The sequence below is a fragment of the Cuculus canorus genome, chromosome 3 (genome assembly GCF_017976375.1).
Source record: "Cuculus canorus isolate bCucCan1 chromosome 3, bCucCan1.pri, whole genome shotgun sequence".
Taxonomy (NCBI): domain Eukaryota; kingdom Metazoa; phylum Chordata; class Aves; order Cuculiformes; family Cuculidae; genus Cuculus; species Cuculus canorus.
Window position 1 is genome coordinate 65,061,499 of NC_071403.1, and position 22,319 is coordinate 65,083,817.

The 22,319-nt window shown below is 35.9% G+C and overlaps 1 protein-coding gene across 13 annotated transcripts in view; it reads right to left on the reverse strand.

The window, feature by feature from the left end:
* Positions 1 to 22,319, reverse strand: part of RGS7 (regulator of G protein signaling 7) — a 233,986-nt gene that overhangs the window by 37,201 nt on the left and 174,466 nt on the right. For all 13 annotated transcript variants that reach the window (XR_008449132.1, XM_054062702.1, XM_054062704.1 and 10 more), the window contains 8 exons: positions 19,757 to 19,821; positions 17,800 to 17,876; positions 17,580 to 17,661; positions 5,379 to 5,453; positions 4,257 to 4,355; positions 3,489 to 3,550; positions 1,835 to 1,945; positions 1,232 to 1,357 (listed from right to left, as the gene is read on the reverse strand). Coding sequence is in view for 12 of the 13 variants with exons in the window: in XM_054062702.1 (XP_053918677.1) it covers positions 1,232 to 1,357; positions 1,835 to 1,945; positions 3,489 to 3,550; positions 4,257 to 4,355; positions 5,379 to 5,453; positions 17,580 to 17,661; positions 17,800 to 17,876; positions 19,757 to 19,821 (697 nt within the window). In the remaining variant the exon portion in view is untranslated. The remainder of the gene's footprint in view (positions 1 to 1,231; positions 1,358 to 1,834; positions 1,946 to 3,488; positions 3,551 to 4,256; positions 4,356 to 5,378; positions 5,454 to 17,579; positions 17,662 to 17,799; positions 17,877 to 19,756; positions 19,822 to 22,319) is intronic.

Genomic DNA, 22,319 nt, shown 5'->3' on the forward strand with positions numbered 1-22,319 from the left:
TATATGTCACTAATGAAATTATCCACATACATGTGCAGGTCAGGCAATATTTCCATGGAGGTAATGGCAGACAAATCAGTTGGAAAATATCATAAGGTCTAGAATTTCTAATAAAAATTTGTGATGCAAAGTTCAGTATTTGAATATGAACATGGTCAGCAGCTCAGAGAAGCCCGTCTTGAATTATTCTACTGACAAATTAACAAGGACGTGTGCAATTACTCATCTTTTATGAATCGACACCACAAAATGCCAAATGCCTTTTGCAAGATGCTACACCAATGCAACTCTAGAAGGAATGGCTGTGCTGCACCACTTCTGAGTGAGAAATGGCATAGAAAAAAAGTAGTTTAGGATTTTTCTGAGTTCTAGAATGTGTGCAAATATTTTATACGCCTTATGCTATTGGTGAACAGAGAGTGATATAGATGATGTCTGACTAGAAGGTGGAATAAACAGAAAAATATGTTGTACATACTTTAGTACTATGTAGAGTTTGACTTATCTATATAAAAGCTGTTATTAATCCCTATGAAATAATTCATAATGAAATATGACTTCCTTAGAACAGAGACATAAAACATGCTATTAGCCAAAGAATACACTATCCTTTTTTAAAACTAAATAATTGTTCTCCCTCATTTAAAAGTAGTTCTGTATATATATTAAACAAATTTATTTAAGCTTCATATACTAGCCAAATCTTTCCATTTTGCAGTTCATGAGGAATTTGAGAGCTAGCTGTCACAATACTTCTATTGCATCAGATCCACAAGTATTAGAATCTTGGTAGAGATTTTCAAAAGACCAATGATCCCCAGAAACCTGACCAAAAGTTAAAACCTGTTAATTTAAATTTATTTATTTATTAACAAAGACTCTTTTTTATTTTACTCTTCTCATAATATTTGACCTAATAAAAGACACTGAACAGGCTTTGAATAGGTCAATGTTTTAAACTGGTTTAATAAAATGAGCTGAGAGTAAAGCTCATATATGGGTAGTTTGATGAAAAATCAGACGTGAACAGGAAATTATGCTTCATATGAGTCTCTGCTAACTATATAAATCTGTCCCTCAGCCTGAATACAGGAGACATCTGCATGTATAGATTTTGAAAGGTAAAACACGAAAAATTTTGAAGGATTCAAAATGAAAAGAAAGGTGACAAAAGAAACACCCAAACCACCAATGTTACAAGCTACTAAAAAATAAAGTCCATCTCACTTACCTTAAATTTTCTGAACTGAATTCTGACTCAAGGAATTTGAGAAACTGCTCTCTTCCCACAGGGTCTTTCAAAGCTTCATCCATGCCAAACCCCCATCGTTTCACCCTCTGCTGTCCTGGCTCTTTGCTACAGGAGGAAAAACAACAGAATCCAAAATCAGCAACACTTAAGTATTCTAATACTCTGTGTTTATAATTTAGATTAAGTCCTAAAGTTGAATAGCAGATTTTTCACCTTCCAGATTGCTCATATCAGAGATGAGCAACCAGGCTGCTGGTACTTACACAGGATGAAGGCAATACACATGCATTTATTTACACAAAAGAATAAGGACTTCAAACCAGGAAATGTTATCAGATTTTAAGAGGTGTCTTTTTCTTCTCCACACTAGAACCCTGGAATCTGGTTACTACAACTTTTTACAGATTTATTAACCCATAGCTCTTCACATCTTACAAAACTGTAAAGCTGGAAAGACCAAAAGGATACTGCATTACCCTTCTGCCTTGGTATTTTTCTGCAATAGTTCTGTCTGAAATCTTCACGTTTCAAGAAAGGCCTGTTACACCTTCTTACCCCAAAAGAAGCAATAAAATTATATACCTTGCCTCCAGTTCCCAGAAAGTGGTGTCATCTGATATCCAAGGGTTTGAGGGATCAGGGGGCACAAGAAAAGGATCATATTCCAAATACTGCTCTGTATAAGCTAATAGACTAGGAAAACAAAAGCACCAAACATGGTCACGTTAGGAGGTGAGGAAACCTGTTTAGGTTATCCCAGTTAGCAAGTTACCTTGCATCAACTGAATCATAGTAACCGGATGCGCACACATTCAGAAGTCAGCTACAAGTTCAGGCTAAAGTAGGTTTGCCCAAGCCTTTAAAAAGTAGACCCCTAAAGAAGAAGAGGCAGCTAAAGTCTTATGAAGAGCTGAAATAAAATGAACTACAAACTTCCCTAATATATCTACATAGCTTTTTTTAAGGTATTCTTTAGGCATTAATAAATTAAATCAAGAAACCTCTTCCATGCACATTTGCTTTTATAAAGGAACATGTTTATACCACCACAGTTTTATTTATTAATTCTTTTAAAATCTGTTTCAAAACACTGCATTCAGGTCATATTCACTGGCCCTGTAGCTGCTAGGACTTATTTTTGTCTTTTTTAAAATACAGCTAATATTGACATAATTTCCTAATCAAATGGCACTAGTCTCAAGTTTATTGCTTTACAAAAAAAAAAAAAAAGCTGATTTTTTTTCCAAATCCTTTAGTATACATAAATTAGTCTGACTGAGGAGAACACAATAAGAATTTTCCCTGTATTCTGGTACTTTACATCTCCTATGTCCTTATTCCCACTTTCTGTTTCCTTTTGCCTCATAATTATTGAAAAATTTTTGACAAGTGAGAATAACTATTCTTTCTTTTCATTCTTTTTATATATTATATTATATTATATTATATTATATTATATTATATTATATTATATTATATTATATTCAGTCTGCATTCCATTTTTACTGTTCAGTAAACACAAATTCTTAACCTGTTCTGTTTATAAATCTAAATGTATGTTTGCATGTGTGTGCATACATATATAAGTAGATTCCTGTGCACAAACATATATGAGAGGATGAAGAACCATTTGTATTTGGCTTAATTTCCTTTACTAAGTCTTATACAGCTCAGTTTTCTGCAATTATTCACTCTCTCCGTATTTGCTGTGAAAGATATACCATACCTTTCCTCTGCCTCTCTTCTCCCTAAGCTGTAGTTAGCCTTTCCAAGGAGTTTCTGGTTTGTTTGCTTTCTAGCCCCCTCCTGACAAATTTTGGTGTTATTTGGAGAAAGATTCCTGCTAGTGTTACATCCTTTAACCCAAAGTAAGCTCAGACTCACTTTGTTCAAGCACTGAGCTCGTCAGCCAGCCAGCTCTGCCCATCAGTTCCCTTGCTTTATTAGTGATTACCCTTTTGAAATATCAAAACAGTCACCCAAGACCTATTCCCTGACAATGCAAAGTGAAACTTGTGACCACTTGGCCAGATGCTCTTTCAGTGACACGGAATACCTGGTCCATATTTTAACAATAAAAGAACTTCATACCTCTCGCTTAAAGTAAACTCTCATCAGTTATTTCTATGACACCTGGACTTCCCTGTCCCTCTTTATTTCAAGGTATTTCTTACTGACATTTTCCCAATAATTATCAGTCTAATTGAAAAATCAGAATATGTGACAATATGCTTACCTCTCTGCAACTTTTGACATTTTTAACCTATGTCTGTCTAATTGCATTTGCCAGTTCTTAATCTGCAAGAAAGGAAGGTGAAGAATGTTATGAGTAATTTGGTGCTTGATCCTCTTTCCATAACTTTTTTCATTAGGGCTGTAATTTAACCTTAACGTATTGAAGGACACAGAAGAGAAAACAACATTGAGTTAAAACATTTCACCAGTGTAGTTCTAAAATAAACAGAATTTTCCATCAAAGAGAAAAGAACATACAGAGACAAAAAAAAAAAAGGACCCAATATATCATTTTCCCTAAAGGTTTATCAACAGAAATCCAATTACCCTTTTTTTTTTTTCAGATTTTTGAACAGAACTACTAATTACCTTCTCCCAATTCTAACACCTCAGTAAAGATTAATGAAGCATGAACAGCAGCTAAAGGTGTGGACCTGTAAGTGCATCCACAGAAGGTAAGTATACCCCCAAACCTCGAATCATTGTTGAAAGGAAGAGCGAGCTGTCTACTGCTAAAGCAGCTAATGGACTTATCCATGCAAAGAACCCACTAACTGGCCTGCTGCTAACTGCCTCTAACTGTTTAATGCAAGATACTAAAAATTCAGGTTTTGTCTTATTAGTTTTAATACAAGTTACATACCTAAACCCATATATTCTGAAACAAGGAAAAACTTTACTGAACCATTGAGAGATCTGTTCTGAACATACTTCCCAGCTATGATGAAAAGTTCATTTAAAAGTACAAGTTTGCAGTTATTTTTCAAACCTCTTCGTGTAGTTCATCTTCTGTGGGTGGCTTAGTCTCTGGTACCGGTGTGTGGGTAGGGCTGTGACTTCGAATGTCATTTTGTAAGCCATAGACAGACTACGTAAAAAATATGGAACAATGATAGTTGCTTTCAGACAATGCTTTCTACGCATATCTATAGTAAGTGTGATGTTTTAGTACAGTGTGCTCAAGATGTTAGCCAAGATCATCTTTTTCTAAGGGAACTGTAAATAAGTCATGCACTCAAATAAAATTGTGCTTCTATACCATGGGGTAAACGAAAGACTCCCTAAACTCCACAATTTCATAATGTCATAGAACACAGGATCTACTTTTACTGTGTCTCTATAATAGCAGCATAGTAAACATGGGGGATGACGCTGAAAGCAGTTATTACAGTAAATGGATTATCTAGATGACTTTCAAATTTGAAATTATTGCTTGGTAAATTATGCTAATCTGGATCATTCATTACAATAAATAAACTAAGCTAAAACTTTCTCTAAAAAACTCACTTCCTTTTTTAAAAAATATTTTTCCCTAGGTTAACACGAAAATATAACTTAAAGGGAGTACTTTAAAGTTGGAGTAAATGTAAATTATTGTGATGCAAAGGATTTGAAAGAAAGTGTTATTTCAACCCATCTATACATCCCTAGAGAACTTACCCTGTCCATATCTGCATCCTAATTTAGACAAAGCTAATTTCCTCCACAATTTCTGGTCATCCATTTGGGGCATAATTGTAAACTAGAGACACCCTGTTCATTATGACCAGCACTGTTGTTACAGTTTACACTGCATTTTTAATTTATTTTTCCCTAATTTTTGACAAAAACATTTTAATGTACTTTATTCAATCTTCTAAACAACATGAATAAACCATGTAAAAATAAATTTTATTTTCGTATTCTCTGTGTATTTCTCCAAAGCCTTCCTTATGTGACAGCATTTACTTGGTACTAGTAAATTTGTTAGTACTAATCATTTAAGAGTTTATAAAATGGCAACATATATTCAAGTATTTGCTCATTGCAGCTGTAAGAAAAATGCTTTAAGAAACTATGGAACTCCATGCTATAGATTACCTCCACTTCCTGCTTTAATAACAGTACTTACCTTTCTTGTTTTATGTGGATTTCTCATTCTTGAAGATTTTTTTATATCCACTTCAGTTGTATTTACACATCCAGGCTATTAAAAGAAAAAGAAAGTGCAGGGATAAAATCTGTGATGGAACTCCATAATATTTTCCTTGAGGCACTCCTCTTCAGTTTGTAAGGCTAAGAAAATGAATAACTATAGGCATATAATAACTTGATGTCCTTCTGCAATAGTCCCTAAAGCCTAAATAGCACAGAATGTAAGTGTCATTTTGTCTGGCTTATTTCAAGAGAGATTCTTTTGCTATCCAGCCTCGTTTACTGGAACCTGTGATGGTTTTAAGTACAAGTTTTACTGTGTATCTTTATGCTGAAAGTACTAAAAGCAAGGTACAGAGGAGAAGAGAATATCCAAGTGCATATTGTAAGACATGCTTGCAGTACTGACAGATACTAATTAAAATTAAATTGCTACTGGCAGAATTTGGGAATTTTGGAGACGTTGAAGACCACATGCTTAGAGCTCATGACATCAAAAATTTGAAATAAATTCTCAAAATAACAGAAACAAATCTCGTTTCTGCTTGTGTTTCTCAAAACCATACAATACGCATTCTCGCTATCCCTCTAAATAACATGGTTGATATAATGGTACAAAATAAATAGAATTGATCAACACCCACCTCCGCTGGTAACCCCAGGCTCCTTTCAGGAGCATCTGGTTGTGGGTAACTTTTTTGAAGATTATACATTTTTTAAAAAGAAGAAAAAATGTGCCAAAATACTTCAGTTGCCTAACCAGAAGACTGGCAATTTAAACAGAATGACTTCCAACACATCTGATTTGGCCTTCAAAGATTCATTTTCACAACTCTGTGGCATACCAAAGAACACACGTCTTCTAGTTTCTCCTAACTCATCTTCCTCTGTCACTTTCCTGTAAGTGCAAGCTCTGTGCATAAATCTGTCCTTTACCCACTGCTGGAAAAAACTAGTAATATGTTAGGCATTCAGGTGATTTTTACCTATTGATTTTAGAGGCACTACATTTGCCACTGGGAGCAGAAAGCTAATAATCTGGTCTCTAGCAGGATCTCAGTGAAAGCAATGGGAGTAGCTAGGTGTAGAATTTACTTGCCAGCTGGACTTATTATCAGACTAATAATATCTTCACAGACAAAACTTTTAAACATTTCTTATATAGGCAGAACCAAGAAACAAATACATTTCATTCAGCCTGTGGTACTTTGCCTCCTGAAAACATTTTAAGTAACAGACTGATTTTTTTTTTTAATCTGGTACGGTTTTTAAATTAATATACATGTTTTTATTTTAAAATAACACATTCATGTGCATTTGATCATATGAAAGTTGCAGTATAAACAGATCCTAGTTACTAAGAATACAAAGAGCACTTACATAATATTCTCAAGACTGAAACTGACACAACTATTGAGCTAGATTTGGGAATATAAACTCTGTTCTTGTGAACAAAACTGGTAGGTTTTTAGCTCAGAATAACTTGTAACTCTCAGAGAATGACAGATTGAAAAACACAAAATTCTCCATGATGCTCAATTTAAAGGAATAAAGCAATTTCATAGGGCAGTATATTGAGATACAAAGTTAAAAAAATAACAATGCATCATTTTAGGACTATGACAGCAGCTGGAATTGAAGAAGACCTGAGATTTTAACAGTATCTACATCACTCGAATGCAGCCATTTAAACAGCAGGCACGCCTGTTGTTTGTTCAGTTTTCAGTTATAGTTTCATAGAATCATAGAATCACCAGGTTGGAACGGATCCACTGGATCACCGAGTCCAACCGTTCCTATCACTCCCTTAAACCATGTCCCTAAGCACTTCATCCACCCGTTCCTTGAACACCTCCAGGGAAGGTGACTCGACCACCTCCCTGGGCAGCCTGTTCCAGTGCCCGATGACTCTTTCTGTGAAGATTTTTTTTCTGATATCCAGCCTGAGCCTCCCCTGGAAAAATCATTCCAGTCTGGAAAAATCCTGGAAAAATTTTCCATCATGGAAAAGTTTGTTAAAATCATGTCCTAAAAAAGGATGGAGTGGGGATGGAGGGGGGGGGGGGGGATGGGGCGCAGTGGGGAGCATAAATCTTATCTGAAGACTCTTATTTTCAAGGATTTTAAGTCCATCAGCAGTAAATTGGTACAACCAGACTTAGGACCTTGCCCAGGTAACTTACATGCCAGTGCTGTGTAGATTGATTCAAGGGACACAACAGGAAATTCTGGGAGATTTTCAGAAATGAAACAAGGATGAAGCTTTTGCTGGATGGAAAATGATCCAACCCAATACCGACCTTCCACAGCAGCTAGTGGGTTCTTACTGACACCTGGCTGTTTAAAACCCCTCATGCTGAAGTACAGCTGCTTTGGCATACTTCAGCAGGGGCAGTCACAAGAGGCTGCAAGGGCAGGAACTGGACCAAGGTGTGATTGAAGGAAGCTAGTAAGAGAGCAGCTGCAGGAATGTAAAGGCTGGGAAGTGACAGGAACTTCCGTGCAAAAGGAAAGGCAGATAAAGAGTGTATTACTATGACCATCTGGAGTAACAACAGGAGTTTAGGACATATATCACTACCACTATACAATACTGGTCTCATAATTTGATGTAAGTTTTATTTAAGTACCTAATGTAATCGGGGCCACAATTAACATTTTCTTCTCAACTGAAGAATATTTATTAAAATTATACTTGATAGTAGATGGGATTTATTGTTTCTCTGATGCTGCTGCACTTCATCTGTCAATTTGTAGGAATAAATATCAAATGTCTTTTCAATTAAAACAAACACAAAAGCTTGCATTATTTGCACATTTTGCTAAAATAACTCAGGGTCTTTGTAGGAAAACCTTTGCTGGACAAGATTTAATTTTATTCATATGCTCCAATTAACATAATAAGTATGTGTTTGGATACAATTACATCCAGCTGTGTTTTCTTTTTATGTTGCTTTTTAAACTGGACTGCCGTAGTTCAGATAGTGAGATGCCTGTCACAGTGCTCTGCTGTATGATTCCCATTTGGTGTATAGTATATAATTTGCATACTAATACTGTAAATAGTTTTCAAACAGTTTTCCTGAAAGGCTTGAAGTCTATTATATATGTGTAAATAGAATGATTATTTCTTTCAGGACCAATATTCTGTATGAAAACAGTTCCCTCTCCACACACACACAGAAAATCTTGAGACCATGTTGAACTTACCATACAGCAAGATCATAACTAGGGTAGAATTTGGCACCCATCTATTTTTAATTTGCTGGCTGAAAAACTGTCAAGTATCTGAAGGAAACTTAGCTTCTTTTCATCCATCTGTTAGCATGCCCTTATCTCAAAGGACAAATGCCATTTCATTAATTTACAGCAAAGGACTTGCCAGTCCAGTATTGATACATTTACTGCTGAGATTAATAGATACAGATAAATAATAAATTGCATATAGAAGATTTTTTAATCCCTACTTCAATTATTGAATAATCACATTTGTATGAGTTCCTAGCAACATAACTTTTTATTGATGCTGTTTAGGATGCCGCATAAGAGGATTCTGCCAGGAAACACATTTGAAGCCTCCTCCTCTGCAGGAAGAGGAGATCCAATATCTTCAGGTGCGAGAACTTACATGCTAAGATCTGGCTACAGCCAGCATGTGAAAACAACTATCTGAGAGAATGTTTAGTTTAAAAAAGTCCACTTGATATTCATAATCCTTCACTGATAACTGTGGCAGCCTTGTAATAGTGCTAACAGTGAATTAATTTCTTAACATCTGTAGCAACTCTTCAGAAGAATCTGTCATTTACATCAAATGGGATGCTTTAGCCATAGTACATTTCACAGAATCACAGAATCACAGAATCACAAGATTGGAATGGACCCATTGGATCATCGAGTCCAACCATTCCTAACACTCCCTAAACCATGTCCCTAAGCACTTCATCCACCCGCTCCTTAAACACCTCCAGGGAAGGCGACTCGACTACCTCCCTGGGCAGCCTCTGCCAGTACCCAATGACTCTTACTGTGAAGAATTTTTTTCTGATATCCAACCTGAACCTCCCCTGACGGAGCGTCAGGCCATTCCCTCTTGTCCTGTCCCCTGTCACTTGGGAGAAGAGGCCAGCTCCCTCCTCTCCCCAACCTCCTTTCAGGTAGTTGTAGAGAGTAATAAGGTCTCCCCTCAGCCTCCTCTTCTCCAGGCTAAACAACCCCAGCTCTCTCAGCCGCTCCTCGTAAGACTTGTTCTCCAGCCCCCTCACCAGCTTTGTTGCTCTTCTCTGGACACGCTCCAGAGCCTCAACATCCTTCTTGTGGTGAGGGGTCCAGAACTGAACACAGTATTCAAGGTGCGTTTTCCATTCAAACCGTGTAAAACACCTAACATGTACAGTTTGTTTGCTGTAAAAAATCCAAGGGCTCTTTTTATTGCCTGGCCACAAACCCAAAATCAATTTCTGTTGACACTTTTCTGCGTAAAAATCTCTTTGCTATGATGTACATGTAATTCTATGTAAGAGTAAAATCCTCAATAGAAAGTAAATAAACTGACATCATTGTAAACGTTAAAGTTTTGATGTTTTTCCTCGTTTAAAAAATACGGCAATTTATTTTATCTGCTTAAGCCAGACTAACCAGAAGTTTTCCTGTATCTGATACAAATACACACATGCATGTGGGAGTGAATAAGCTGATGAATCGCAGCAGGCTGGGAACTGACTGTCTGTATTGCTGCTCTGTAGAAAATAATCTGAGGTAGCTGAACACGAGTCAGCAGTATGTCCTTGCAGATAAACCACATACCCAGCTGCATTAGCAATATCATAGCCAGAAGGCAAAGGAAGTGGTTATTTCTTTCTGTTCGGCATCATGAAGATACACCTGGGAGACCAAGACTAGATCTGTACCTCACAGAAAACACAAATATATTTGAAATGGAAAAGTCCAGTGGAGGAACAGATTTTTTTCTGCTTGCAAAAGGGGAGTGCTAACTGTTGTCTTTTAATGCCTAAAGGGGGCTCTCAAAGTTAGATGTGTTCCAAAGGTACACCGCGAAAGGACAGGAGGCAGCAGTCAGAAGTTGCAGTAAAGGAAACTTCAGTTATCTATAAAGAGATATTCTTCATAATAGAAGGAAGAAATTGTTTAAGAGAGACTGTGGAATCTTCATCCTTGATGATTTTCAGTTCTTGTTTAAACCAGGACCTGGACTTACCTCAACTTAGAAGTTAGCACTGCCTTATCAGGAGGCCGGACTAGAGGACCTCCAGAGGTCCCTCTCAGTCTACATTTCTGTGGCATAGCCTATGATCTTCACAAGCTGCAGGGACTGTAATTCAAATAATCCACCTTACAGAGCACTCCAATCAAGTATTCATGGCAGTATGAAATTTATTACCCTCCTTTCCTCTCCCCACAACAGCAGAAAGGAAAGACAAGATTGGTATTTGCTTCCTTACTGCTGCCTCAGCCCTCTCGCAGCCCGTGGTGTGTACTCAACCCATACAAATAAATCGAGTCATGATTTAAGGAAATGTAATTTCACAGCCTCTTTAGCTAAAAACGCATAAGTGCTATTTAAAATAATTGCCTTATTTCCATATGCACACCCATGAATTCAGTGTGCATTAAAGCAGTAAATATTTAGGCAGATTGATTCACATCTCTCACACAATTTCATTGCATTTCATTGTCAATACACTATGGAGTAGATCTTTATTATTTGTTTTTCAAACATGTTTAATTGCAAATGCTGAATTTCAAGATCTCCTGGCTTTCAAAATTTTAACACTATAAATTTAAATCATGGGTATTGGACAGAAACATGACAGATCATGTCTTTCACTTGGAAAAGATAGTCACACACACAAACATGAAGACAAGGCAGAGACTGAAAACTGCCTTTTACATTATTTGTTATAGCAGACTGTCACAAATTTAGTAAGCTTAAAATCTGAAATTTCCTGAGTGTCAAATGTTAGTGTTGCCTTCTGCATCAATCTATACTGCTATTTCTGTTGTTGCTATTCCTTTTCCTAAGAAAGGAGCCTTCTGAGTCTCAGCAGTCACTATTCATATCACTTACTTCTAAAGCAGAGAAAGAAAGCTAATTAGACAATGAACAATAAGGAGAACGATAAGCACAGTTCATTTTTATTTGCAGTTTTTATATTCCAGCTTACTTGTGTAGCTAGGTGAACTGTGTATAATTAAAAATCAAGAGGGGAAAATGGACATGAAAAATTATAACAAGAAGAAATAAGGCAAAGGAAAAAAATCCAGTAGTACTCAGCTGGAAAAAAACTACAAAGGCTTTATTAGCTGGAGGAATACCCAGTTTGACTCTGGTTATGTAAGGAAGTTTATTTTTGTTCATACAAAGTCTAGCAGCAAAGGAGAGATTAAAATCCTATATTGAATAAGTTTTCAGTAATGACTAAAACTGAGGGTCTTACAGAGAAAAAATACAGGCTATGTGCCCCTGTAATACACCAATTTTTCATTTCCCAGAGATGGATGTTATTGGTGTGCAGAAGCTGCTAAGGCTCATAAGAAAATGTTGAGGATTAGGTACAGATTACTTGCATATTTGTGGCTTTTAGCACACTTTGTACACTTCAGGGTCCATGACTAAAATGCCTTTGCAGTGGAAGACCTTCATGATTAATGACTTTGCTGGTGAAAAAGAAAGTCTCAGAGAAACATTTAAACTGTGCTGAGTACAAGTGGTCAGCTCTTTTAAGAGGCTTTGGAAAACCCGTTATCTTAAGGTCCAGTCTAAGGAGGGCTTTGCATTTACAAGCGTTTACAAATTTCGGAAAACTGTTTTCCTGGTGTTTATCTGAGAGGACCTGAGAGCTGTTTAAAATGTAGCTCACTTTATAACTATTAGATACCTCAACTATGTGATGAAAAAATGAACCCAGTAGCCATAGTTGCTGGAACCTGCAAATATGTGGGAACAAGTATTGATACTGCTGCTAGAGAAGATCTCACCAGCCTCTGTTGCAGCACCCAAGGCAGTAAAACCAAACCTCTGATTACAGTGACTGGGCTACAGGAACCATTTCCTTTTGGATGGAAAAAAATACTGTTGCTTACAACTGAAGCACTTAATCATGGGTTTAATTTACAACCAACTAGGTGTATCTAATCTAAAACACTCTTATGAACTTTACTACCATCTCCAAAAGCCTATTGCTTAATTACAATTTCTGTTTGGTTCAGTGGTTCTTTGAAAATTATTCTCAGAAATCAAGTGTGTAAGCACTGTGACTTGTCTTGACAACATCTCTAGTTATAAGATGCCCACGAAATTAGCAGATGTCTGAAGAAAGAGGACAAATACTATGGTGAGTTTAATTCTTATGATATAAGTGATAGACTTTTTTTCTTTTTTTTTTAAATTTTGCGACTTACGTTCCCATCTATTACAAATGTAGCATAACCCAATAATTAAAAGCTCTAAACTAAGTTGTGTGGTTATCCCTATCAAAGGGTCTGGCTACTTAATATGTTCTTTGTTTTGCAGTTGAAACTGATGATAGAAGATAGTTTTCCTATACATGTATTGGCACTGTGTTTTAGAAAAGAGATTATCATGTAATAGAACGGATCAGGATCAATTTTTCTTCTCTCTACTTGGATTTCCAAGAGTATTTATGTGTGTCACACACTTTTTTTTTTTTTAATTGTATCATACCACCAGCTTTCACACAATTACTTTTGGCACAGTTATCTCTCTGGAAACATGTTTCTTTGCTTCAGGTGTGTGCCTGACACACAGGTGCTGTGACTGAGCTTTTGATAGCTGCCATTAAGTGCTTTTATGGAGTTCACACTTGCATCATAGTTGTAATAAGAAGCAAACACAGAAAGATAAATGTTTGGATTACAGTCCATAATGGCCATGGTAACTTCATATATGAATTGTAATAAGTAGGCAAGTTTGATGACTTTGTATATAGTTTTTATCAATCTTTCATCTGCCTAGAACTGCAGACCAAACTTCTCTAAAATTATCTATTATAACACATTTTTCTAGTGTTTCTCTTGTTAGAAATAAGCAGATCTGGAAAGTACAGCTATACCTTCCAATTACCACCTATAAATCATGTTTAACAATTAGGAAGCAATTCCCATGATTTTTCTCAAGTATAAATTCTGCAGCAGCCTGTTTCAGATTTGATTTCCAGATGCCTCATAAATTTGGCAGATAATCAGGGAAAAATTATCAAAACCTGTTTGTTTTATTAAAGCATTTTAAATTTTCCTCAGTTTCTTCAGTCTATTCATTATCTATCTTAAAAGAGATGTGTTATGCTACTAAATACTACCTTTATGGAACACTAGATACAATAAATAATCACAGTGAATTCAGTGTGACAATGAAATAATTGAATACATCTTGGAACTGTGCATGCATAGAATAGCCTTTGTATGAAAATATTTTATATATATGAATATATATATTTTATATATGAATATATTTTAAAAACACGTGATATGTCCAATAATATGCTGCAAATATCCCTGAATATTAGTGATCTGTGGTCAAGTAGAACTATGGAAACAAATTAGTTGTATGCAGCTCAAGTGCTAAAACATGTCTATATCAGTTGATAATGGTGTACAACTTGTTTTTTTAATTAAGTAAATAGTTTTTCATTTTTTTCTTATTTGTTCATTGAACTGGTGTTTCAGGACACACAATGTTAAATGTCAAATCTTATTGAACTGCTTCCTTCAAAAGAAGGGATTGTCTTAAGTCATAAGATTTAACAAAAGCTTTGTCAGGATTAAATGTTCTCTTGTGTTGAAGATTTTAGTAGAGAATTATGCAGCAACATAGAATGAATTTAAATTCTCAAAACATGTCCTTGTTAGCTAATTTTATTTTTACTTACTAAATAACAGAGATAAATACTATAAATCACAGAATCATAGAATCAGCTATGTTGGAAGAGACCTTAAAGATCATCTAGTTCCAGCCCCCCAGCCACAGGCAGAGGGACTTCCCAAATGTTCCAGACATATGTTAAATAGTTCCAGATTTATATATTAAATTGAAATGAACGAGAAATAAATCTGATTCTGTCATCCACTAGAAATATTTTGATAATGAAAACTGATATACTGCAGAGAAAGGGGCAAGCAGTTAAATCATTTTAAACCCACTAGAGACAGCACCACTTGAAGGACAGAAAAATTGTTGCTTGGACTAATTAGTAAAATCAATACATGCTTTTCTCAAGTATTTATTTGAAGATCACTGACTGCTATCAAAGTAGCAGTAGTTCCGCTGTTGTTCTGCAGTGGATTTAATCAAAACATTGCAAGGAGTGCAATTAATGGATAAAAGTTTAACTATGAGTTTTTTCTCCTGTTTGGACAAGACAAATGAGGTTCAAAGACCAACAGACAAAGGACAGAAATTTGATCAATTAGTTCAATCAAGCTTTAATTATGTTCACAGCATCATAAAACTGAGATGAATTTCAAACTAAGAATGGAACTTAGGATCACTTAAATTTTAAAAGATTTTTAGCATCTTTCCAAATAAAAAGGAAAGCTTCTGGTTTACACCTCTTTGTCTTCTCAAACTAGAGTTCAAATCTTTTCCCTGAGTATTATTAGACACACACAAGGAACTCCAGTGGCTGTGTAGACCAACACCCTTCTTGGGACAAGAAAAAAAAGAGATGCAGAGACATTTTCAAGGAATGTAGTATTGATAAATTAAAACATAATAGTAATCCATTGGATTAATGCATCTTGACAAGAATTCTCAAGTGTCCTCATCCTTGCTTGTATAAGGACATATCTAGTGCAAAGCTGGGCTTTCACCTTAAGAGAACAGGATTTCAGCATACTATTTTAAAATAGAAAAAATCTTTTAGTGGTCTGTGTGTCAGAGAAAAACATAATATACAAAATGTAGATGAGAAGGATGAAGAAATTTAATTTTTGAGACAAGTTATATGAAACTAAGCTAGAAGCTGTACTAAAGAATATATTATTGCAGGGAAGTTACATGCTTAATTCTTTTTGAAAGTAAATGTAATTTCTATTTACTCTTTATTTACAATAGACTATTTCAGGTTTTTAGTTACTAATTTTCAGAACCAGAAATTATTGTACAGAAATTATACCTATTGTATTTCCTTAAGAGTGTTTCTGTAGTAGTTACTTTAATTAAAGATGTATTAACATATTTTTTGTATATATGAAGATTCCTGCATTTGCAACACCACTACATAAGGAAACCTGTTAAATTTAGCTGTTTTATTGCCCCTACGCAAAACACTCAGAGTTGTTATTGCCTTCTCAGTTTTTTTCACCTCAAAAGACAGGAAACTGCATTTTACTGATTCCATACAGAAGAATTTAGGTTATTTATTTGAAAAGAAGACCCAACAGGGAAGTTTGACAATGTGGCAGACAAAAAAAAAAAGCAATTACTGAAATATTTAGACGTCAAAATACATTTCTGGTAAAAAAAAAAAAAATCAGGTGGATCTAGAACAATATTGTCACTGCCCCTAGCCCCTGAATCTTTATAAAAATGAGAAACTTGAAATAAAAATAAGCATTAACACAAGATTTTTATCCAAATACTACCTATTTTTCCAAAATTAGCTCTCCAGAGTTTTAACAAGATTTCTGTGAATTTTTCGTAGGCTTTTGGAAAGCTAGAAAAAACATTAGAAACAGTCATTAGTTCTAGCACTACCTTCCTTTTTTCAGTCTGTTCCTCTTTTATTTTGTTTTGCTTTGTTGTTTTTTTCTTTTTAATAGAAGCTTTTGGCTTTTACTGTGGCAGTAAAATCATAATGTTTTCAAGATAAGCATTTCATTAACTAGTCAGAGGAGCTGGTTAGTCAAAGTATGAACCTCTCCATTCCTGTATTTTTATCTCCTAAAGTCAGGAGCCTACATTGCTGACTGTAAGCCAGTCTTTTCAATCTGATATTTCCTAGGTATGTCTACAGTCAGATTATAAACATCTGCTGGAGCAGGCAGATTTATCCACAGTTCAGCCAAAGCTGAATTTTTTCTTGTCTTCGTTCATTTAATTCTTTCCTCATTGTCTGCCTATATCTTAACTTGAACCTCCAGCAACTCATGTTCTCTTCTGAAACCTAGAAATAGCATCTCATTCCTACATTTAAAACCCTTAGATCCATACAAAAGCTGTCTGCACCTTCAAAGTTCCGAGGTCCATAGAAACTTTCTTTGTCTATTCTATTTGTAGCTCCCATCAGCGTCAGAGGCAGATTGTTTTCTGTCCTCTCTCCTTATTTTATGCCAGACATCAGACAATAACATCCCAGACCTCTCGCATCTAATATCTACGGTTTGAATCTTTCACTCCAAATTACTTTCTCTACCTGGTGTTCTAAATCCTGCCTAAAAAATCTATTTCTTCTACTGCTCTTTCAATTTCACAATAACAAATCAAACTGACCATGTTCAGGTTTATTATTTGTAATTTGGAACTTTCTCACTGTATTCACCTCTTCTACAGGTACCATCACCTAACATTATTGAGTTGTCACAGTTTAATTGGAAGTCTTGTGAAATGCAACATTCTTTCTCAAAGCTTTCCCTCTCAAAGGTGGTTTATTATGTAAGACACTTTTTTTTTTTTAATATATTTTGGTTCAGATGGACTTTGATAAGGAACTCAGACAAATCTTGTTTAGACGGTGTATGACTCCCACAGCTCAAATCTAACAATATTTAACTTTTATGTGCGTTAAAAATAGCTTGGAAATATGAATAGAGAGAAGTTGAAAGGCTTAGTGAGAAAAGAAAAACAGGTTAAGAAAATAAAGTCAAATTTATTTAAAAGTATTTTTAGCTATGCTGATAATTTTGGTTGTGTGACTCATACATTGGGAAACCTTTGAGATGGTAATTGTCAATGACAGGTATCTTCTGATTCAAGAAATCAGATTCAACAAATCTATTCACTGAAAACCCCAAACAGTGTACACACATCTGCAGTCTTCAACAGTAGAATGATAACTATAGATCCTGCAAAAACGGGAGGCAGCCCCCAACCCGTGGCCCTACAGACATTGACTTGTTCCCAGGCTACCCCCGTGCTCCATAGAGTCTGAAACTTATCAGTGGTCCTGCTCGTAGGCAGAGTGGCCCTACTGGCACTCACCACCGGCCGATGCACATCCCAGAACGCTCGCTCCTGGCTGTCAAGAATCTTCCTCTCTATCTTGTCTCTCTTCTTGTCCACTCTGTCAACGTAATCGGAAATTTAAAGAAAAACAGTGTAAATGACTGAAATTTTAAACATAAGAACTGTCCAATCACTTTCCCCTTCTCCCTTCAAAAAGCATGTGGAACAAAACCCTCTTATTTTCAAAGGAACTTACTTTGCTTGTGCTTCAGCTTGCATAAAAATAAACTCCCATTTCCGAGCAAATGCTCGCTGTAGCCTGGCCAAACTCTCCTGAAAATGCACCACAATTTTAGTGAGTTAGGTTGTAAGTTATTTAATTGCTATTTAATAGCATTTAGCTTATCTTTCCCTCCTCTCCTCTGTTCCCCTCCCCCCCCAAGATGTAATACAAGTCATGGTATTTGTGGTAGTGTAAACCTACCTTACGTATCTGATATAAAGCCTTTCCTTGACACCAAATGGGATGGAATACTAAACCTACCTACCTTTGAATGCCCCAATTATTTTAGCTTTGAAACTCTGATGAGAAGGATGCAACCTTCAGCAGAACATGGGTTTTGTGAAGCATTTTTATATATGGGGTGCTATGTAATTCTGTAATAATATAAAGAAATTTTCTTGCTTTGAAAGTACCTAATACTGAAAGACAATAGCAGTACTTTCCATACTGAATGATCCACATCGCGATTCCCATCAGTCACCTATACAAATGGTTTGCCTTGAACCACGTTGGCTGTCTATCACTTTATTTAAAATACAATAATAAGAAGCTATCAATATTTCGGTAGTACAGGAATCTTCCAAGATCTCCACAGCTATCCTCATTTGAAAAAATATGTACTCTATAGATCTTTACTAGTGTACAGGAAATTTATATATGTTATAGTAAAAGGAAGAAGAATATTTGTAAAATGTTAGAAAAATTATTTCTTCCAGTGATTCTGGAATAGCTTCACTGTCTTTAACAGAGCTTTTCCAATCTCCCTCCAGCTTAAATGGCAGCAGTATGCAGTCTGTTGACATGGAGAAGGTCGAGGTTCTTTCTTTCCTCAAAAAAGACCCCAGTTACCTTGGTACACTGCTTTCACTGAGAATAAGTGAAAAATTCCTAACAAGGAAACAAGTGTAAACTTCCTAACAAGGTGTTGCTTTTACTGTATTTCTTTGCATTGCAAATGTATCTCTATGATACTTCTATTACTGAAAATAAAGACCGCAGAGAGTGAACAGGAGAATCACTAGAGATCTTGTCAATACTAGTCAAGGTTCTCACGGATTGTATACTGGAGACAAATTTTCTAAGGCATGTAAGTATAAAATTATGCATCCCCCACAGTGCAGTACACTGAAAAGCAGGTTTGTGCTGGGAGAAGCAATAAAGTGTGTCAGCATGGTGCTGTGGCTGGCATATTTGGTATGTCGAGAGGCCTGGCTGACTATCCTGCTGTCATGTCACAGCAGCACAGCTGGACAGCTTTCAGCACAGAGCGAGGGCTGTTAATGAATTTTATGTTGACATTTTCATGAAAAATTCAAGAACTTCTGGAGGAATGGGGATGGGATTCAAGACCTCTCTCTCCTTAGCAAGTGTCATCATCATTAGCTAATCAAGCTCCTAGTTTTTCTAGCTCTTCTTGGTCCCAATTTTCTTGCCTTGCCTGGGGCACAGCACAACCTTCATGGAGTAGGAATGGCTTCTAATCTGACCCTCTTTGCCTCTTGTCTAACTGACAGGACAAGGGCTTAAGTGCCAGCATCACTTTTAAGAATGAGATTTATGTTTCTACATCTATTAAGTGCTTTTGAAAATGTTGCCAGGGATCCCTCATTCAAACCTTATATGGTGTAGAGTACAACTGCGTTCAAACACTCATGGTGCATCTGGGATTTGTGAATCATTCCTTCTGATCCTGGCATGCTGATCTGAGCGGAGTAAGATTAGAGATGGACCAAAATGTTGACTTCTGCCCCACTAGCTTTCAGAACAGTCCTTCAAACAGCATTTCTCACTACTAAGCATTGTCAGACCCACATGCTGGCAAAAGTGGAAAACAAATTTTCACATATAATGCCTATAGTTCTCATGCTCAACATTACTTCACATGCTCACTAGGCCCAGCACAGAAACTGATTTTTCCCCAGGTACTTACAGCTTCATAGTCTGCTAGCTCAAGCCTTGCTTTGTTTTGCATTGTCCGCTTGCAGAGATAAACAGCTGGAACAGAATAAAATAACACAAAATTTGCTACTATCTCACAAACACAGCAGGCCAGAAATCTAGAGACTTCATCTTTATTTTACTAGCTAGCTTTTTTTGTTTTGATTGCTCCCTCTATCCAAAAAAGATTTAAATATGGTATCAATGCTACAAGTATTGTTACTAAAATAATGGTTCAAGTACAAAGATTCATTAAATAATTATAAAATCTGCTTTATGCAACAGACATCATATAAAAAATGCATAAGACACTTGGGGTGAGGTTGTTTAATGGCAAAGGAGCTAGAAAAATGGCAATTTTTTTTAACTGAGTTTCTATAACTTGTAAAACCTACGAGTTTTATCATGAGGTGCTGCTATACTAGTCAAATAGGGTTTTTAGAACATGTATACATGGTTTTATTTATTTTTACTTTATATTTAGATATCACAAAATTTCAACCTAAGAAGATTTTAGTTAAAAATAAATTCCAGATAAAATTCAAGTCTCACACAGTACAGTCTGCTATAACCAATATTTAAAACACAAAATAATTTGAGACAAAAAAAATGAAAAAAGTGTATCATGCATTAGCTATAATGAGAAAAAATATTCTTTCACTTATTTTCTATACCCAAAATTCTTTAGCAGAGCTGTTCTGCCTCCATTTCATTCACTCAGAGCAGAATCGTAACTACTGGTATTGAATAGTGACAGCTAATATTGAAAGGATCTAGGGATGAAAATGAAGCTATATAAACAGCACAGTGGTTTGCACCACGTTGCTTGATCCTGAATTCTTTATGCACTCTATTACCCTTGAATGAAATACATTTCCAATAGACTCTTTAGCAACAAATACTTCACATCAACTCTGAATCTTGTAGAGCTTCCCCCACCAGTAAGACAATGAGTGCAGCACAATTCCTTATTGTGCAACATTTACCCACTTCATTACTTCAGACAATCTTCTCATGTGTGAGATGGAGGAATCTTTTGATCAGTGCAGGTAAGAAAACTTTAATTTATCTGTGGTCCCTACAATCATCAAAAAGAGCCTATATTTACTGATTGTGGTTAGGAATGTTCCTGCTTTCTGACTGCCAGCTTGTGCGTTACAGGAGCAAAGGGGAATATTTCACATAAGAACCTAACTCTTGCAATCACTAGGGAGAAGGAAGAGCTCATCTGATATTTAGCTTTGATTTTTAGGCAGTCAGTTCAATTATATTTCACAACTCCATGGAAACATTTATTTCTAACAAATCACCTGCAAATTCATGCAAATCCACTCCAGTCGATGCTGTTTCAGTGGAACTGATGACATGCACTTTTAATAACTCCAGCTGCAAGTTTACTTGATGTAAAATAAAGTTATATATTAATGTAGTTTTTTTCTATTTTTTTCCCATTTTGCTCGTGTTATCTGGTCTATTTTCTTCCATATTTTTTCACTTTCAACTCCTGTAAGAAGCCATGGCCTATTTCTCTCATATCCACTCCCATATCCACTCCAGTACCAAAGCAGTTTCTGTGTCTACAAGATTTACATACAAAGATAAAAATCTAAGTTGCATACCAAGCATAGCAGGTAAACAGTTTCTATAGTGTCAGTTGCTATGCATTTTGATATTAGTATACACTTACACTAATGCATTGGCATGCATGCTTAAGTATCACAAAAAAAAGATGAAGGGATGAATTCTGCATCCTTTGTAGGCCACATCCACAATCAGTACAGTGGTAAGAGAATACTGAGCAATGAGACGGTCTTTGTCATTTAGCAGCTTTTGCAGTGAAACATTTTCCTTTCTTTTCCTTTCAAATTAGTTATTTCATTGAACAAGAAAAAAAAATCCAAACTCAATACCTTGAAAATATTAGCAATAAAATACATATTTAATAGAAATATATGGACAGTTCTAAGAATTCCAAGGGTCAAATTCTGTCTAGTCAACCGGTTTAACACCATATGAACAGGAACAAAACACACTCTTGATGTTCCCTGCACTTGTTTAACCTCTTGTAAACCACATTCACCTGGTCCCTGCGTAGGCCACTTTAGGTAGCTTAGCACTTCCATGAGTCCCATTGTAGGTATATTTTGAGATTTGCACCTCCTGCTACCTTCAACAAAAATTGCTGCTGCAGAGGTGGCTGACTGTCCATTTCTCTGTCAGGATAGGTTTTTAACAGAAAAGCATCTTCAGATTACAGAGTTCTTAACAGCGGCAAAACAACCACTAGGTCACCAGGATTAGGAGAGAGAAATTAGCTTGCCACGCTATTAATTTACTGCTGTATCTAAGAAAACCCTTGTCTTCACTGCATGACTGTACTGCAGTATCTTCCCTGCAGGATTCTTTTAAAGATCCTTTTTGCTCCAACTCCATAGCAAATAGTCCATGTAAGAATGCTTGTTTTTCATTGCATGCATATCTTAGCCAAGACTCAAAAAAATAATGTTCATCCCTCAGACCTTTTTTCTCTGAATACTCATATCTCTTCCCTTTAA